The sequence below is a fragment of the Plodia interpunctella genome, chromosome 5 (genome assembly GCF_027563975.2).
Source record: "Plodia interpunctella isolate USDA-ARS_2022_Savannah chromosome 5, ilPloInte3.2, whole genome shotgun sequence".
NCBI lineage: Eukaryota > Metazoa > Arthropoda > Insecta > Lepidoptera > Pyralidae > Plodia > Plodia interpunctella.
Genome location: NC_071298.1, coordinates 3,892,169 through 3,906,234, shown reverse-complemented (window position 1 = coordinate 3,906,234; position 14,066 = coordinate 3,892,169). Strand labels below are relative to the sequence as shown.

Sequence of the window (14,066 nt, the reverse complement as noted above, 5' to 3'; positions counted from 1 at the left end):
TTATAAATGAAATCTCCTTTAAGAAAATTAAACTTTTATTACATTTTAAGTGATACAATAACTTTTTATAAGTAAGCAATGAAATAACACAAACACTTAACACTAAAAACATAATAAAATAATATGAGTTAACATTGGGAAGGTTTGATCACATTATCAGTCATTCTGTAACTGAAATAACGACATTACAGTTTGTTTAATAGGTATCAGCAAACAATACAGACACAGACTGTTCACCAGATACACATGACAATTAAAAAAAGATTATTCGATTCTGACTGGATATGTGCAACCTAAGTGTTTTAGCAACACAATTTTAGTTCAACAATTAATACACTAATATGACACACATACATAAGCAGGCATATCAACAGAATTTGAAAGTCTGATATGAAAAACAATGCTTGGTAGTCTAATTTTAGAAAAAATCTCTTAATCATCATTGGAATGTACACACAGAAACTTGTTTCTATCATGTAGCTGGCCTTGTAATGTGAATATAATGTTTGCTATTTAAAAAATATGATCAACACTAATGAGCTCAAGTAAAGAAAATAATGCTTAACCTAGTAATAATGGCCTTTATAAAGGTCTCTCCCATCTTCACAAAATAAAAATTTAGTAATCATCATAGGAGTTATTTCCATATCTGGAATTGTTTCCATATCTATTTCCAGAGTTACCCTGGTACCTTGAGGCACCCTCCTTAGCCAGCCGATCAGCCATTTCATTGCCATGAACTCCACGATGCGCTTCAACATAATTCCACTTGACATCCACATTCCTCTGAGCACGATCTAGCTCCTTAAAGTCACTTTGATTCTTCACTGGCCCACCAGACTTAAGAGTCCAACCATTTTGCTTCCAACCTGTTCAAAATGTTTAATTAAAGTAAAAAAAGTACATTTATTATCTTCCACAACCTAAACATACAAATATGAGAATGTTTCATGTTGTGTAGTCATCTCAGATTGATGAAGACTGTAGTCTGTAGAAGGCTGGGCATGTATCACAGATTTCCTGTGCTGTCGCTTTTGGATTTAATGTGAGATTTAAAAAAATATATTATATTAATTTTAATTTAGATTATCTTGTATATAAACTTATAATTTAATTTATTACTTAAAACATTTCATTTTAAATAAAATAATGATGCATAAGTGTAAATATAACACTTCCAATTTAATGCTGAGTAAGTTTATTTTTCCAGGAATACTTGAAAAATGCTACCTTATTGTGAATATCATGGGCCATGGCCCATGATATTCACAATGGGGGAGTGTGAAAAAAGTACAAATGAACAGTACTACTAACCTGGCATCCATTTTGTTGCAGAATCAATCAGAAACTTGGAGTCGGTATTTATGGTTAATTTGGTCATACCATTGTCAGCAGCTTGCTGGATAGCTCTTGTGGCAGCTTGAATTTCACCAGAATTGTTAGTGGCTCGTCCTGAAACCGGTTCACTGACATTCAGTGGATGAGCAGGTCCCCAATAGACGCCAATACCGGCGCGGGCGCCATCACGCCCGTTAGACGAGCATGCTCCATCCGTATATACTTGAGCATAACCGTTTCTGTCCATTTCGAAGTCCAAATTATTACTCTTACGTCGTTTAGTCTCGGGTGGTTCTATCAAAATAGTTTTACGACCAGACGCTTGGCTCTTTTTAATGATCTTGTCCACGCTCTTTTCAAAGCCCTTTAGCCTTTTCTCGACGTCATCTAATTGCTTCACCAAAATTGTGTTCAGATCGTCTTCGTCTGTGAACGTGTCCGATTCTTCGTCGCTGGAAGACTTTTTGGATTTCTGTTTACTAGATTTCGTAGAAGTTTTCTTACTTTTAGGATTAGCACATATCGTCGCCGAACTCGCCGATGAAGAAATAGGCCGCTTCAGCGAATTTAGGTTATTAGTAGTACCTGCTTCCGGAACCGGAGGATATGCTTTCGATGTTTTTTTACCTTTGGTTGTAGGTTTGCTTCCGCCATCGCCTTCAGTTTCTATAAAGTTTTGAGCACCAGCTGCAGAATCAAACTTTTTATAACGAGCTCCAGGAAAACCCTTCACTTGGGCTTCACAATCAGGCCATGTCATAAAAATTCCAGACATACGACCTTTAGCAACAGCATAAAAAGGCATCCTTGAATTTACCAGTATCCTTGAAATTGTACAAAGTTTTGAAAACGTTAATAATACTACCCTCCGAATACATAATGACATGACATTGATTTGTTTTGATCATGTTTTTGTTTATCATTTTTGACATAAGCAACATGTAATACCAACCAATCCGTGAAAACGTGTATCGACATTGACCAATGACTAATTATCGACAATCGACATACATGTGTACCACACAGCACTTTATAAGGCTCATTATTCATTATACGTTTACGTTTCCAAGCGTGTTTTGTATGATCTTATTATAGTGTGAACAATAAATGTAATATGAGCAAACATAATAAAATAATGCAATCATATGTACCTTGGTAAATTATAATATAAAAAATATACACCTACCCCAGTTGTTCATAAAAAAGTTAAAATATAGGTACTTTATGGTAAAATATTTTTGTCACTATGACTGCACTTTACATTTCCCATTAACAAAAAGAGACAAAACATACTTTAGCTTAAAGTAAGTACCTATGTTTTAACTTTTTTTTATGAATAAATATTGCGGTTGGAAGTTTTCATAAAGCTAAAGATTCATAAAGGTCACAACAAGGTATATATTTACACATAGAATTTCTTTGATGCAAGGTACATATATTGCTATCTCGTTCATCGGTAGCCCGGCCTCTCTTATAATATGCACTGCGAGGTATATACATAAGTATAACGTGTACTTATCGTATAGTTGGGCTACCGATGAAAGGCAGAGCAATACACGTACTTTGTATCAAAAAGTTCCTGGGATTATTGACACCAGTACTGGTACTGGAGTCAATAATCCCAGGAACTCTTACAGTTACTTGTATATATTATACAGGTTTCTATAGTTTGAAATTCTACACAAAAGATAAGCAAACCATACCTTGCAGTTTCACGTTGCACATTTAGAGATAAATCCACACAACAAATATTTAACAATAACGAGTAGATATATACGAAGTGTATAAGTACCTATACGGCCTATCGTAGGTGGAAAATCTGTGCGCAAAACCATCTAGGTAAATATTACATTACATTCGAACATTTCGTCATGGTTTTTAATCCCATAAAATTGATCATAAATAAACTTCCTTCGTGACATCTAATTATGATAATCAGAAAATAATATTATATCTAAAAAAATAAACCTTAAATATATTTATATTATTCATGCGTATTCTAAAATATTTGATTTTATGGTTCTTGTTTAGGTATGGCAAGATCGTGACTGTAGGTAGGATGTGACAAAGAAGAAACCGTACCTAAACGTGCGCGTTATAAAACGTTAATAAAACGTAAACGTGTTTCTAAACCCATGACGAAATAAACCCTGTTTCATTCATGACGTAAATGAAACATTGTCTAAAGTTAATATGTTTCGTCTCTTTCTATCAATTTAAAATATTAAAATTGCGATAGTGACAAAACATATTTTAGCTTAGAATATGCTTTAACCTTTTTAAGAATAATAGGTTTACTCCTTTCGTACTAAAATACTCAGTTTTGGCACGAAATGATTAAAATATTTATTTTAAACGACCACTTTATGAACTACCTACTTATTTACCTAAACGAAGCTCGCCAGTCAACCAGTTTACATGATCGCAGGCGAGTTTATTTAACGGGTGCGGCCCGAGCGGGAAAAACGAGAGAGGGCACTTTGCACTGTATCTGTACGTACCTACATACTTGCCGAAAATAGGTACGCGATATTATTAAACTCTTGCCTTCAAACGACGAACAATAACTAGGTACTTAACATCGCGTATGTATTGTACGTACCGAAACGTAAATCAAGCTTAATCGTTTAGGTTATCGTTTGGTAATCGAGTTAGGACTAGGGGGCCCAATCGATCTCGGGCCCTGGGCACATGCCCAAGCCAGTGGGGAAGAGGCGCTTGAGTTTCTTTAAGGAATTAAATAAAAATCAGCTTTAAATACAATAATGTACTTTATTAGGATACTTAACAATAGGTCTGTCACCGTTACTTCAACACACCACTATGATCGATACTATTCTTTTATGTAAAAAATCTTACATTAGGCTTTGTATGTGTCTCCTATTGAACTACCAACATAGGTATTGTTTGACATCTAATAATGAGGTCTATTAAAAAATATTGCAACTAAAACACTCATTAAATTCGTTCAGCATTACATTAAGTATATCAACTGATAATACCTTGGTAGATAAGTATACCTATGCTACACAATACCAAAAAGTGACACTATACAATAACATTATTCGATACAAAATTAAATAAAACATACATTCGAGTTTTTACAATATTATTAGGCTTTTTATTACTCCAATAATACAATCAAATCAATTTCTCGTATAACGTACCTACTACATTAGATACAATACATAAATATAAAAACAAATAGACAATACAAATGCAGATTACATTGTCTATTATCCGCAACAGCTTTGCTTTAGTTTAAAAATTATTAATTCTGACAAAAATATTATTCTGCCACATCAATCAATACCTTCCCAGCTCCCATTACGTTACGTAGTTATTAATGGCACTATTTTCATAATGGATTTGGGGTTTATTCTGGAAGCTTCCATTTTTCAATAGCCATTATTAATTATTATTATTATAATCAAATTGATTGGTCTCTCTACCTATAATAAAAATCTGACAATGTTAGGTATTTCATGTTTATCCATCAATTCTACTACCATAAATACGACATGGTACTTAAAAACACATTTAATGCTGCCATTTTAATTTAAACTGTGACATGAATCAGTTAATCGAATTTACTTAGTTTAAAATAATCATCAGACGATTTCGAAGAAGAAATTCATTTGATGTCATAATGTTCAGTAACATAAGTATATACCTCTACAGACCTAAAATACTAAAATTAGGACTAAATTAATCAACTTTTAAATAGCTAAGCTCAAATTGGTAGGTATATAAAACATACCATAAATTTTAATAAAATTATACTAAGATAACAGTACACAACGTATTAATAAAATTTATTAAAATGTGAACAATTATTTTGGTTAATACTTGGTAAAATTAGTTCGGTTGAGGATTGTAATAATTTGTTTTAGATTATAGAAATGACTAGTAATATTAGTAAGGAAGAAGTTCAAGGATTTAAAAACGTTAGGTCAATTTTGTATTTTCCAATTAATAATACATGGCGGACGATGCACAATATTTTTTTTAAATTTAAATCTACAGTATTTAAATCCTATTCGTCTCAATTAATATTCAAACAAAATGATATTTAACATCAATGTATAACTCACATCATCATCAATCATTTATTGATATCGAAAAAGACAGCAAATTTCATCATAATTGCTATATACTTAATAAATTTGTTATTAACAAATAGGTACATAAGGCAAATGTTTTGAGAACCAATTCTCTGATATATAACGATAAAACAAGTTTTACACATTGGAGTCCGCGCCAAAAAAAAGTCTCGCAGACGCGGGATATTTATTGACAGTCGGTGACAACAACAACGTGGCCGTTCCGCCACAAACACATCGCGTCACAATGGCGCACTGTCATTGGTTAACAGCGTCTCTCTGTGAATCGACGCGAAACGCGGGACTTATCGGTGCGCGGATTATAAGTCCGGGGTTTTGTGAAATATTTGACATTGGCAGATCATCAACCCGAATTCAGCACCTGCAGACTAGAGTACCTACCTAATATGTAAGATCTACCCAGCATTATCTAGAAGCTTATTATACAGCTGCTTCAACTGACTAATTTGTAACTAAGCAAGTGGGTATTGGACCCCTAGGCCAATTTGTTAACTTACAACAATATAATATTGTATTGATGTTATGAAATTGAGTGTTCTCATATAATTTCGTAGTGTAAATATCTATCAGGGTCTGGCAACACTTGTGGTGGTACACTGATAAAATCACTGACCTCCATATATACTTACAACTTATATTTAGGGAGGTCAGTGGGTAAAATCGATACAATCGAATTACAACATTATCGAATTCCAACATTAGGTAGTAGCCAAAAGGTATTAGGCATTTGGTATGTATTGTGCTTTATTATAGTTCTTACAAGATCCATAATTTTATACCTAACTTAGTATGAAAATTGGAAAAATATCCTGAAATATTATTAAATATCCTGATTGAAATGATAGGTCTATTACAATTTCTTTGTCTAGAGATGTCTTCGCCAAATATGCGAGACTTGAATACCTATATACTGAAATCGCCCTCGCCTAAAATATTTTCTAACTCGTGTACTATTACTAAATTATTAATTTGACACCTCTCTCCTTGAAACATGACAGTTCCAGGAATTTTTCACATACAAAATATCCGTCGGTTCTTTATCAAAAATACTCGTTACATGTTTTACTATTCTAAATTAATAGTCTGTGCGTGTTTATCATACTGATTTGTCTTGTTAAATTAATGAAATAAAGCATTATGGACGATTAATGATTTGATTATAATTATGACCTATTTTTAAGCTGTGTTAAATGATGCTTATCTTATGAATAAATCTGATTGATGATATAACTATCGGATTTCTAGTGATTAATTTTCTGAACTTTAAGGTATCTCACACGTTCAAATAAGCGCTCAAAGCAGAGTTGATTCAAAGATCATATATTTCTAATATTTATTAAAGTTTAGCAGACTTAAACCATTTAAAAGTGGGAAGATTCTACTATAGATATATATTTAAATACGAAGGACATTTTTTCTTGAGATTCAAAATACATTTTCCATGAGTTTATTTGTGATCACAGTTTTGCTCTAGTCTTTACAGCTCCTAATACTTCAATAAAATGCATTGAAGTCAACTTATGACCATGAAGAAGAGCTGTTTGATTATTATGCTAAATTAATTTTGCCTGGAGGGAGCGATGATATGAGTGATTCTATAATGACGGATGACGATGTACCCATATAATTATTTAGAAACAAGGTACATACAAAATACAAAGTTTCCATGCAAACGAAAACAAATCTATTTGATATGCTTCAGATATTAACACGTAAACAATCGTCAAAAGAACACTGGTAAAGTATCATAATACATAAATAACTACGAGCTAATGAAATGCTGCAACTAGTACCTCTTCATAAATCACTTTTCTAGATTCACTGGGTTCGTCTACTGCTACACTGTCTCAAGGCACGTATCAACCACTAGGATACGCTGAAAAAATATTTCTCTGTTCAAACACAACAAGAGTTACTTGGTTACTAAACGGTACCTACCGCTTTACGAATTGCACATTATCTTTGGTGTTCACTGAGAAAGTTGTCGGAACCTATATGGAGCACTCATCACTATCGCGAGCATAATCTTCATCATCTTCTTCATTACGAACATTTTTCTTTATTTTGCTGGAGACGACACCAGTATTAACTTTGCTGAAGAGACTGCTACGGTTTCTGGCGGTTTCTCGTTGCGGACTGAGTCTTTCGGCGACTGCCCTCTCATAATTGTCAGAAATTTTATTTACTCCGTTTACGGGACTAGTTATGGGAGATTTTGATTTTGGAGACGTGGCCTTTTCTTTTTCGAAAAGTGTTCCGCTCGTCGCTGCCGTGTATGAAGGCGGATCTTTAGCTCGAGCTCCGCCAGTTATTAAATGTGAGTACAGGAAGCTATTGTTGCCAAAACCGGCGTATCTGTTGTCCATTTTCCCGTTGACCATCATGAGGCTAACTGGCTTTTCGGGGGGGACGGGTTTTTCAGGGAGTTTTTTGTCGGGGAAGCTATTTTTGGTCAGTTGGTTGGTCCAGCGGTCGTTGGAGCCCAGGGAGTATATGGAGCTGAGGTTGACGAAGCCGGCGACGGGCTCGGAGCGCCAGCCCGCGCCGCTCTCGCTCAAAGTGGACTCCTCCACACTGGAGTCTTCCACTACCTCTGTGTTGGTGTACTCGTCCATGTTAGGGGAGAAACCTTCGTCGGTTTCATCGTATGAGCTGAAAATTTTAAAACAAAATTAGTACCCGCTTACAATACAAGTTCGTGGTTGGCATTATTCTGTACATAGTTCATTCAAGTAGGAAGTTTATTTATAAGAACTTTGTACAGAATTTTTATAATGGACATTTTTACTATATAGAATAGAGAATTAAAATCTATGTTCTGGGCCTGGACAATATTTTTTGTGTCTTAATTGTCCTCTCGCCTACCAACCAATAAATTAGAAAGTTTTACACAGAATTAGTCCAAACTACTAACATAAGAGTTTCGTATAAATTACAGTTCGTCATGGAAATCTAATTCTCTATTTTTCCAAAGTGTCATGTATAAATATGTGATATAAAATGGAATTCATGTCGGTTTTCCAATCCGATGTATATGTACTGAATGCAAGTGAATCAAGATCATTGTTGTTAGTGTTGCTTCATGCCCGATGCCGAGTCATAGACAAACAAAAGCTGAGAGTCGTCGTCGAGTAGAGATATGTACAGGAGATAACATTTCATCAGTAAGGCAGACAAGACTGCAAGCAAGAATAGCAATGGACTCGAGGAAAGAGACACAGGAATATAATACAAACAATCAGAACCTTACCAATGCCTAAAGCCACTACTTAATCATACTTATACTGCAACAGATCATAATGTAGTGGACATTAAAACAAAGACTTACCTAACCCACAAAAACATTATTTTGGCCACAGTGATGTGGTCAATTTCTTGACGATAAAAACTAGGTACATGTAAATTATTAGTGTGTTTTACTAGTCTACTGTGTCAAAATGTTACAATTGATGTCACGTGTATTAAAGATTGATTGTAGACTAAAATCTAATTCTACTCACATGTGCGAATATATGCTGCGACGCTGAGTTGACAACATCTCAACTAATAAAAATGTGACTGGTATTCATGGTAAGTAGGTAACACAAAACCGAATATTTAATTACTTGGCACCTTAATTTAAAGAGATTCCTATCTTGATTGTTTACATTAATTCCTGTGAAATATGGCTGCATTCTTCCAATAATCACCAATATCGGTGCAATTCACACATATAAGCGACAATCGATGAGCAAATGCAAATCATTCGAATCGTAAACACGATTCGAGTCGTCCAAGCTCAATTCTCAAGCATATCTTTTTTTTAATAGTTCAGTGCAAAACAATACGTACACTTCATTTCACCAACATAGTCTTACCCTATCATAGCCAGTTCTGTCATCCTCCCTGATGAAAGAAATTTTAATACATATGAACAAAAATAGGTACATAAATACATATGATACATACATTGAAACAGAAAATAAACTAAGTGTGGGAACAAGATATATTGATGATGTGTTAAAATGAAGTCATATTATATAGGAATCTATTATTCCTATCTTGTCTGGTTATCCACCTCCTAGAAACTCAATCGAATTGCGCGATGTTTAAAACTAAACAATATCTTAAAAGCAAGTACTTAGTTAATTCATTTTACTCAAATGGTTCTTCGGGTACAAACGACTATTATCAAGTATCTACTAACTTTATTGTATTGTATACAATGCCAGAAAAAAACTATGGTAACTACTTATATGCAAAAAATAAAATTAAAGTATTAATTCTAATCAAGAATACTAGAATATTTACCGAAGTAGGTAACTGTTATATTCCAAGAAATATATCGTTGAAATTAGTCGGTGAAATTAGTACCTTAGCATGTTTGACAATACCAATATTACAACTACACACTCAACACTCAATTCAATAGAACCTATAGGAGGTGTGGGCTATGCGTGATTGCATTCAGAACATATCTTACAGCTTACAATCATGTCTTAAATGTTAACTTAACACGGATGTTCAGATTCTAGAACTGCGGTGCGTCGCAAGATGCGTCAAAATGCTCTATCTAGTGCTGGATTACAGGGCTCAATGCATTCAATTGGATAATTACCACGGCGACTTTTTTAATTATTTGTATAATCTGAATCCGTTGATTTTGAGGCCGTTAGTACGACACAGTTCTACGAACCGACCGACGCACTTCTTTCGCTCGGCCTCTTTCATTATCCTATACAATTCCCTGTTTGCGAGAAATAAAAATGTTAATCTGTTTGTTTGGTAAAGTTCTTAAATTGCGACCTTAGGACGCATTTAATTTGGCTAACACATTGTGACATTAATTTGGAAAAATATAAACTAACCAACAAGAGAAGACAGAACTAGTTTAATAAGTGCGAATTAATTTAGTACAAATATACATTTTCTAGCCACAGGGCAATGAACACGCTCTTAGGTTGCTTCTGTTTTACGGAGAAAATATGTTTTAGTAATGTTGGAGCAACTTCTTACATTTGATCCTGGGCGTCGCTGCCACCTTCCTCTGCTACCAACAGCTCGTACTCTTCAGCTGCAAATCTGTCCCACTCCGACATCTGGAAATTGACAACACAATATTAGCAATAGCTCAAAAGAAATAATAATAGCAAAAAACCTGGACGTCTTCTGTGTCTAAATCTTCTCCTTCGTCCATTATTCATAAGTAGTTAAATACTTTTTTAATAGTTTGACATAGTTGTTGATTCCATATTACCCGCCGACCATTATAACCTTTGCACTGGGTATATCAGGACAATGAGGACAGAACATTGTACTATTGAAATAAATATCTGTAATCAGTCCATGGAGGACATCTTGGCACATGTCGAAAATGCTCAATGTGAAACATGAACAAGACCACGGATCACTAACCTCGCAGTCCGAGTCTCTCTGCGTGGCGAAGGGGTCTCGCTGTTCGTGATCCAGGTACTTCTCCAGGTTGAAGAACGTGTCGAAGAAGATGGGCGTCAGTTTGCAGCGCTTCAGATCCGTCAGCGTGATCTTGCCGTCCTCCGCCGGGTGCACCATGTCTAGCATCTGGTGATGGAACAAGCTGTTTCAGTGGCGTTGGAAGGTAAACATGTGAATGGAAAAAATATCTAAGTTATCCAATGAAAAACATATCACTGGTAAATCAGGAATCAGGGAGCCTAAGACTAAAACGAGGCCATGCAGCAGGATTTAGAGTTTCTACCGGAGGCTTCCGGCCCTGTTAATTCCATAATACTACCTACTCCAAAGCTTTCTCTACATTTTAGGCAACTCAAGAATTGTGGAACGAGACATTACCTGGCATAGGCAGTCATTGAAGGGCAGTGTCTCGATGCCGATGGCTTCCATCCTCTGCATCTGCTCCTCGTAGAAGTACTCTAGTTCATACATGGAAATGTACCCGTCGCCATCCACGTCCATACATCTGAAATTTTAACAAAGAGTACTCAGTACCCATTATACTTGTAACACTTGCGGCCCGTCCCGGCTTCGATCCGCATCAAAATCTGACTTAGACTTGGAACAGACCAAACAGCGGTAGCTATTTTATTTTATACTAGGTAGTGATGATGGAACGTCTAGTGGAGATGACGAACTTTAATACCAATATAGATTATTTTTTTAAATTTACATTACGTAGCATTATCGGCTGATATAAGGTTATTTTTTAACTTTTTACTTCCACTGATTTTGTGTCATCAACATTGACAAAGTAAGAAAGCGCAAAGACTGCACTAATGGTAAATTGGAACTACGAGTATCGTATCGTGACAATATTGCATAAAAGTTGAAGTGTATTCATGCATGCTACGAAGTTGCTCGGTTGGCAGAGAGGTGCTTTAATAAACTTAAGAATCGAGCAACCGCGACTTCCAAGTTTGTTTTCTCAGAATATTAATTTATTATTTTGTTTTTCCAAGAGTCTCTACAATTAGTCTACCTACGTATGAAACTTTATAATTTGAGTTAAGTATAATATTATATATATATATATATATTCAACCATTTTATTATGGTTTCTTTGCACTATTTCGTGGGAGTAATTAGTCAGGAATTGTAAAGTATTGATTTTGGTGTATGCAATTTATCTGCCATAGTCTCACATCAAACAGGGAGAATCGGAGGAGGGAAATTGGAATAAGGGTAGGCATATGATGTTGAGTCAATTAATTAATCTTGCTTAACATTTTCAATCATTTGGGGGCGGCGCAATAAGTCTTTCTTCTTCATATATCTTTATACTTACTTATCGTCATACTCCTGACTCCTTCATATCTCTTTATTATGATGAGTAGGTATTTCAGCACATACCTGAACCAGTACTCGATGGCCGTGGGGTGGGTCTTGTCCTCCTCCGCCAGTAGGAACCACACGAACTCCGTGTAGGACATCCGAGGCTCGCCGTCCGGCGTCAGTCTGTTCTGGTTGCCGCGTGTCACGCACCCGGACAGCACGCGCTCAATCATACGGCTTGATAAAGCTGGAAAATTAAAAAAGTATTTACCTTTGGAGCTGCGAAGGACATTATATTATAATGGTGATAGCATGATATAATTATATAGATAGATAAATCATTTGATTGTTTCATAAAAGACACATACTCACAATACTAGAAATTAGGTTACACAGAAATTGAGATCGTGAACGTGTGTCACACTGATACAAATATGCAGTACCTAAGTGTGATTTTTACTCAAAAGCAAAATAAAAGAGCAAACACACAAACAAAGCTACCACAATATAGGTACAGTTTGACGGCCTTGCTAGAGAGTAAACAGCCACCAACGTTGACAATGCAGTCATGGTTGTAAATAAATATGAAACACGTGATACTGTATTAATTTTTCCAAAGTTACAGCTAACTTATCACGCAACGTGTTGGGGGCGCACCTCTCAGACACGACTACACTGCGTGGATTACACATTGACAAAAATCTTCTTGTGACAGTGGTGTAAAATACATGAATTTTACGCACATTTTTTACCTATCGCCTATCAGTGCCAATAAATTTATGCACTCAATTAATGATTATTTTCGTTCTTACCATGATCGTTATGCCTCGCGAGATCATGTTTGTCTATAAACAGGTCATGGTCTCTGTCCAGCTCCCAGAACTTGCAGTAGATAACGTAGAAATGTTCGTAACTGAAACAATAATGTGAACTAATATTAATAAGGAATTTCACATAAAGTTTAAAGTATTTGGCGGCACCTGCAACTTTGGAAAACAAACCGTTCCAGGGTAGATCACACAAATCAATGTCATTTGTCTTGCCATAGAAAATCTATTAACCTGGAAACCAAATGCTAGTGCTTCTCTCTGGTTTTATAACATTGCACTAATATAATATTAATAAAATATTAACATTAACACATTAATTCCCTATTTGACAGTATGTTACATACGTTTTATTTGCGAAATAAATTTACAGTGGTCATTATTATTCTTTTGATCATTATTTTCGTCACAAGTATAAAATTACGTCTAAAATAAATGGTTTATTTATTGAATTCTATAATTTAATACTAAAATTATAGATTTGCCAATATAAAAAACGTTTTGCAACGCAGTTTTCAGCCCAATAGTATCCCAAAAATCAATATTACAATAGGCTATGCCATTGGTCTATGCCCACTTTTAACTTTACTATCTATGACTCCAGATCAGAAACTTTCTTGGAAACGTGACAAAAATTTTTTTTAGTACTTATTTATATGTAAAAGCAAATAAGTCGCGTGAACTTCGCTGTGCTGTTACAAGTAGCGCAGCTATGAGTGTGACCTTCGCTTTAGCCCAGATTAACAGTGATAGAGAGCTCCAATCAATTTATGGACAAGTTCCCATACTCGGCGCCAACCGATATAACCAATTAAAAGTTCATTGGACTGAGTCTAAAGCGCATTGATCCACCTCTATCTAGTTACTGAAATATACTGTGCAGACTACAGTGCAGTAACATTTAATTTATAATATTGTTTTGAAAATAATATCTGAATCATATCAAGATCTTTTTCGGGCCGCTAGAAAATTAAGCTTATTTCACGGAAACCTTGATAAATAAGCAATAAATATTTTACAAAAATGAAAT

At 35.0% G+C, this 14,066-nt stretch overlaps 2 protein-coding genes across 4 annotated transcripts in view; both read right to left on the bottom strand.

Annotated features, from left to right (window-relative positions):
• Positions 1 to 17: 17 nt before the first annotated feature.
• Positions 18 to 2,242, bottom strand: rnh1 (ribonuclease H1). The gene is made up of 2 exons (XM_053744861.1): positions 1,315 to 2,242; positions 18 to 869 (listed from the first exon to the last, which is right to left on the bottom strand). The coding sequence occupies exons 1-2, from the start codon at positions 2,222 to 2,224 to the stop codon at positions 619 to 621; spliced, it is 1,161 nt and encodes a 386-aa protein (XP_053600836.1). The 5' UTR covers positions 2,225 to 2,242; the 3' UTR covers positions 18 to 618.
• Positions 2,243 to 4,090: 1,848 nt separating this feature from the next.
• LOC128669773 (serine/threonine-protein phosphatase 2A regulatory subunit B'' subunit delta-like) overlaps positions 4,091 to 14,066 on the bottom strand; it is an 85,937-nt gene continuing 75,961 nt past the window's right edge. Inside the window, exons 6-12 of one of the 3 annotated variants that reach the window (XM_053744872.2) lie at positions 13,022 to 13,122; positions 12,288 to 12,456; positions 11,274 to 11,400; positions 10,857 to 11,021; positions 10,458 to 10,540; positions 10,060 to 10,188; positions 7,977 to 8,114 (exon numbers count right to left, since the gene is read on the bottom strand). In XM_053744872.2, coding sequence (XP_053600847.1) covers positions 10,077 to 10,188; positions 10,458 to 10,540; positions 10,857 to 11,021; positions 11,274 to 11,400; positions 12,288 to 12,456; positions 13,022 to 13,122 — 757 coding nt within the window. In that variant the 3' untranslated portion in view covers positions 7,977 to 8,114; positions 10,060 to 10,076. Of the gene's footprint in view, positions 8,115 to 9,331; positions 9,348 to 10,059; positions 10,189 to 10,457; positions 10,541 to 10,856; positions 11,022 to 11,273; positions 11,401 to 12,287; positions 12,457 to 13,021; positions 13,123 to 14,066 lie in introns of those variants that run through there. The other 2 variants (XM_064435963.1, XM_053744871.2) reach the window with 2 other exon arrangements.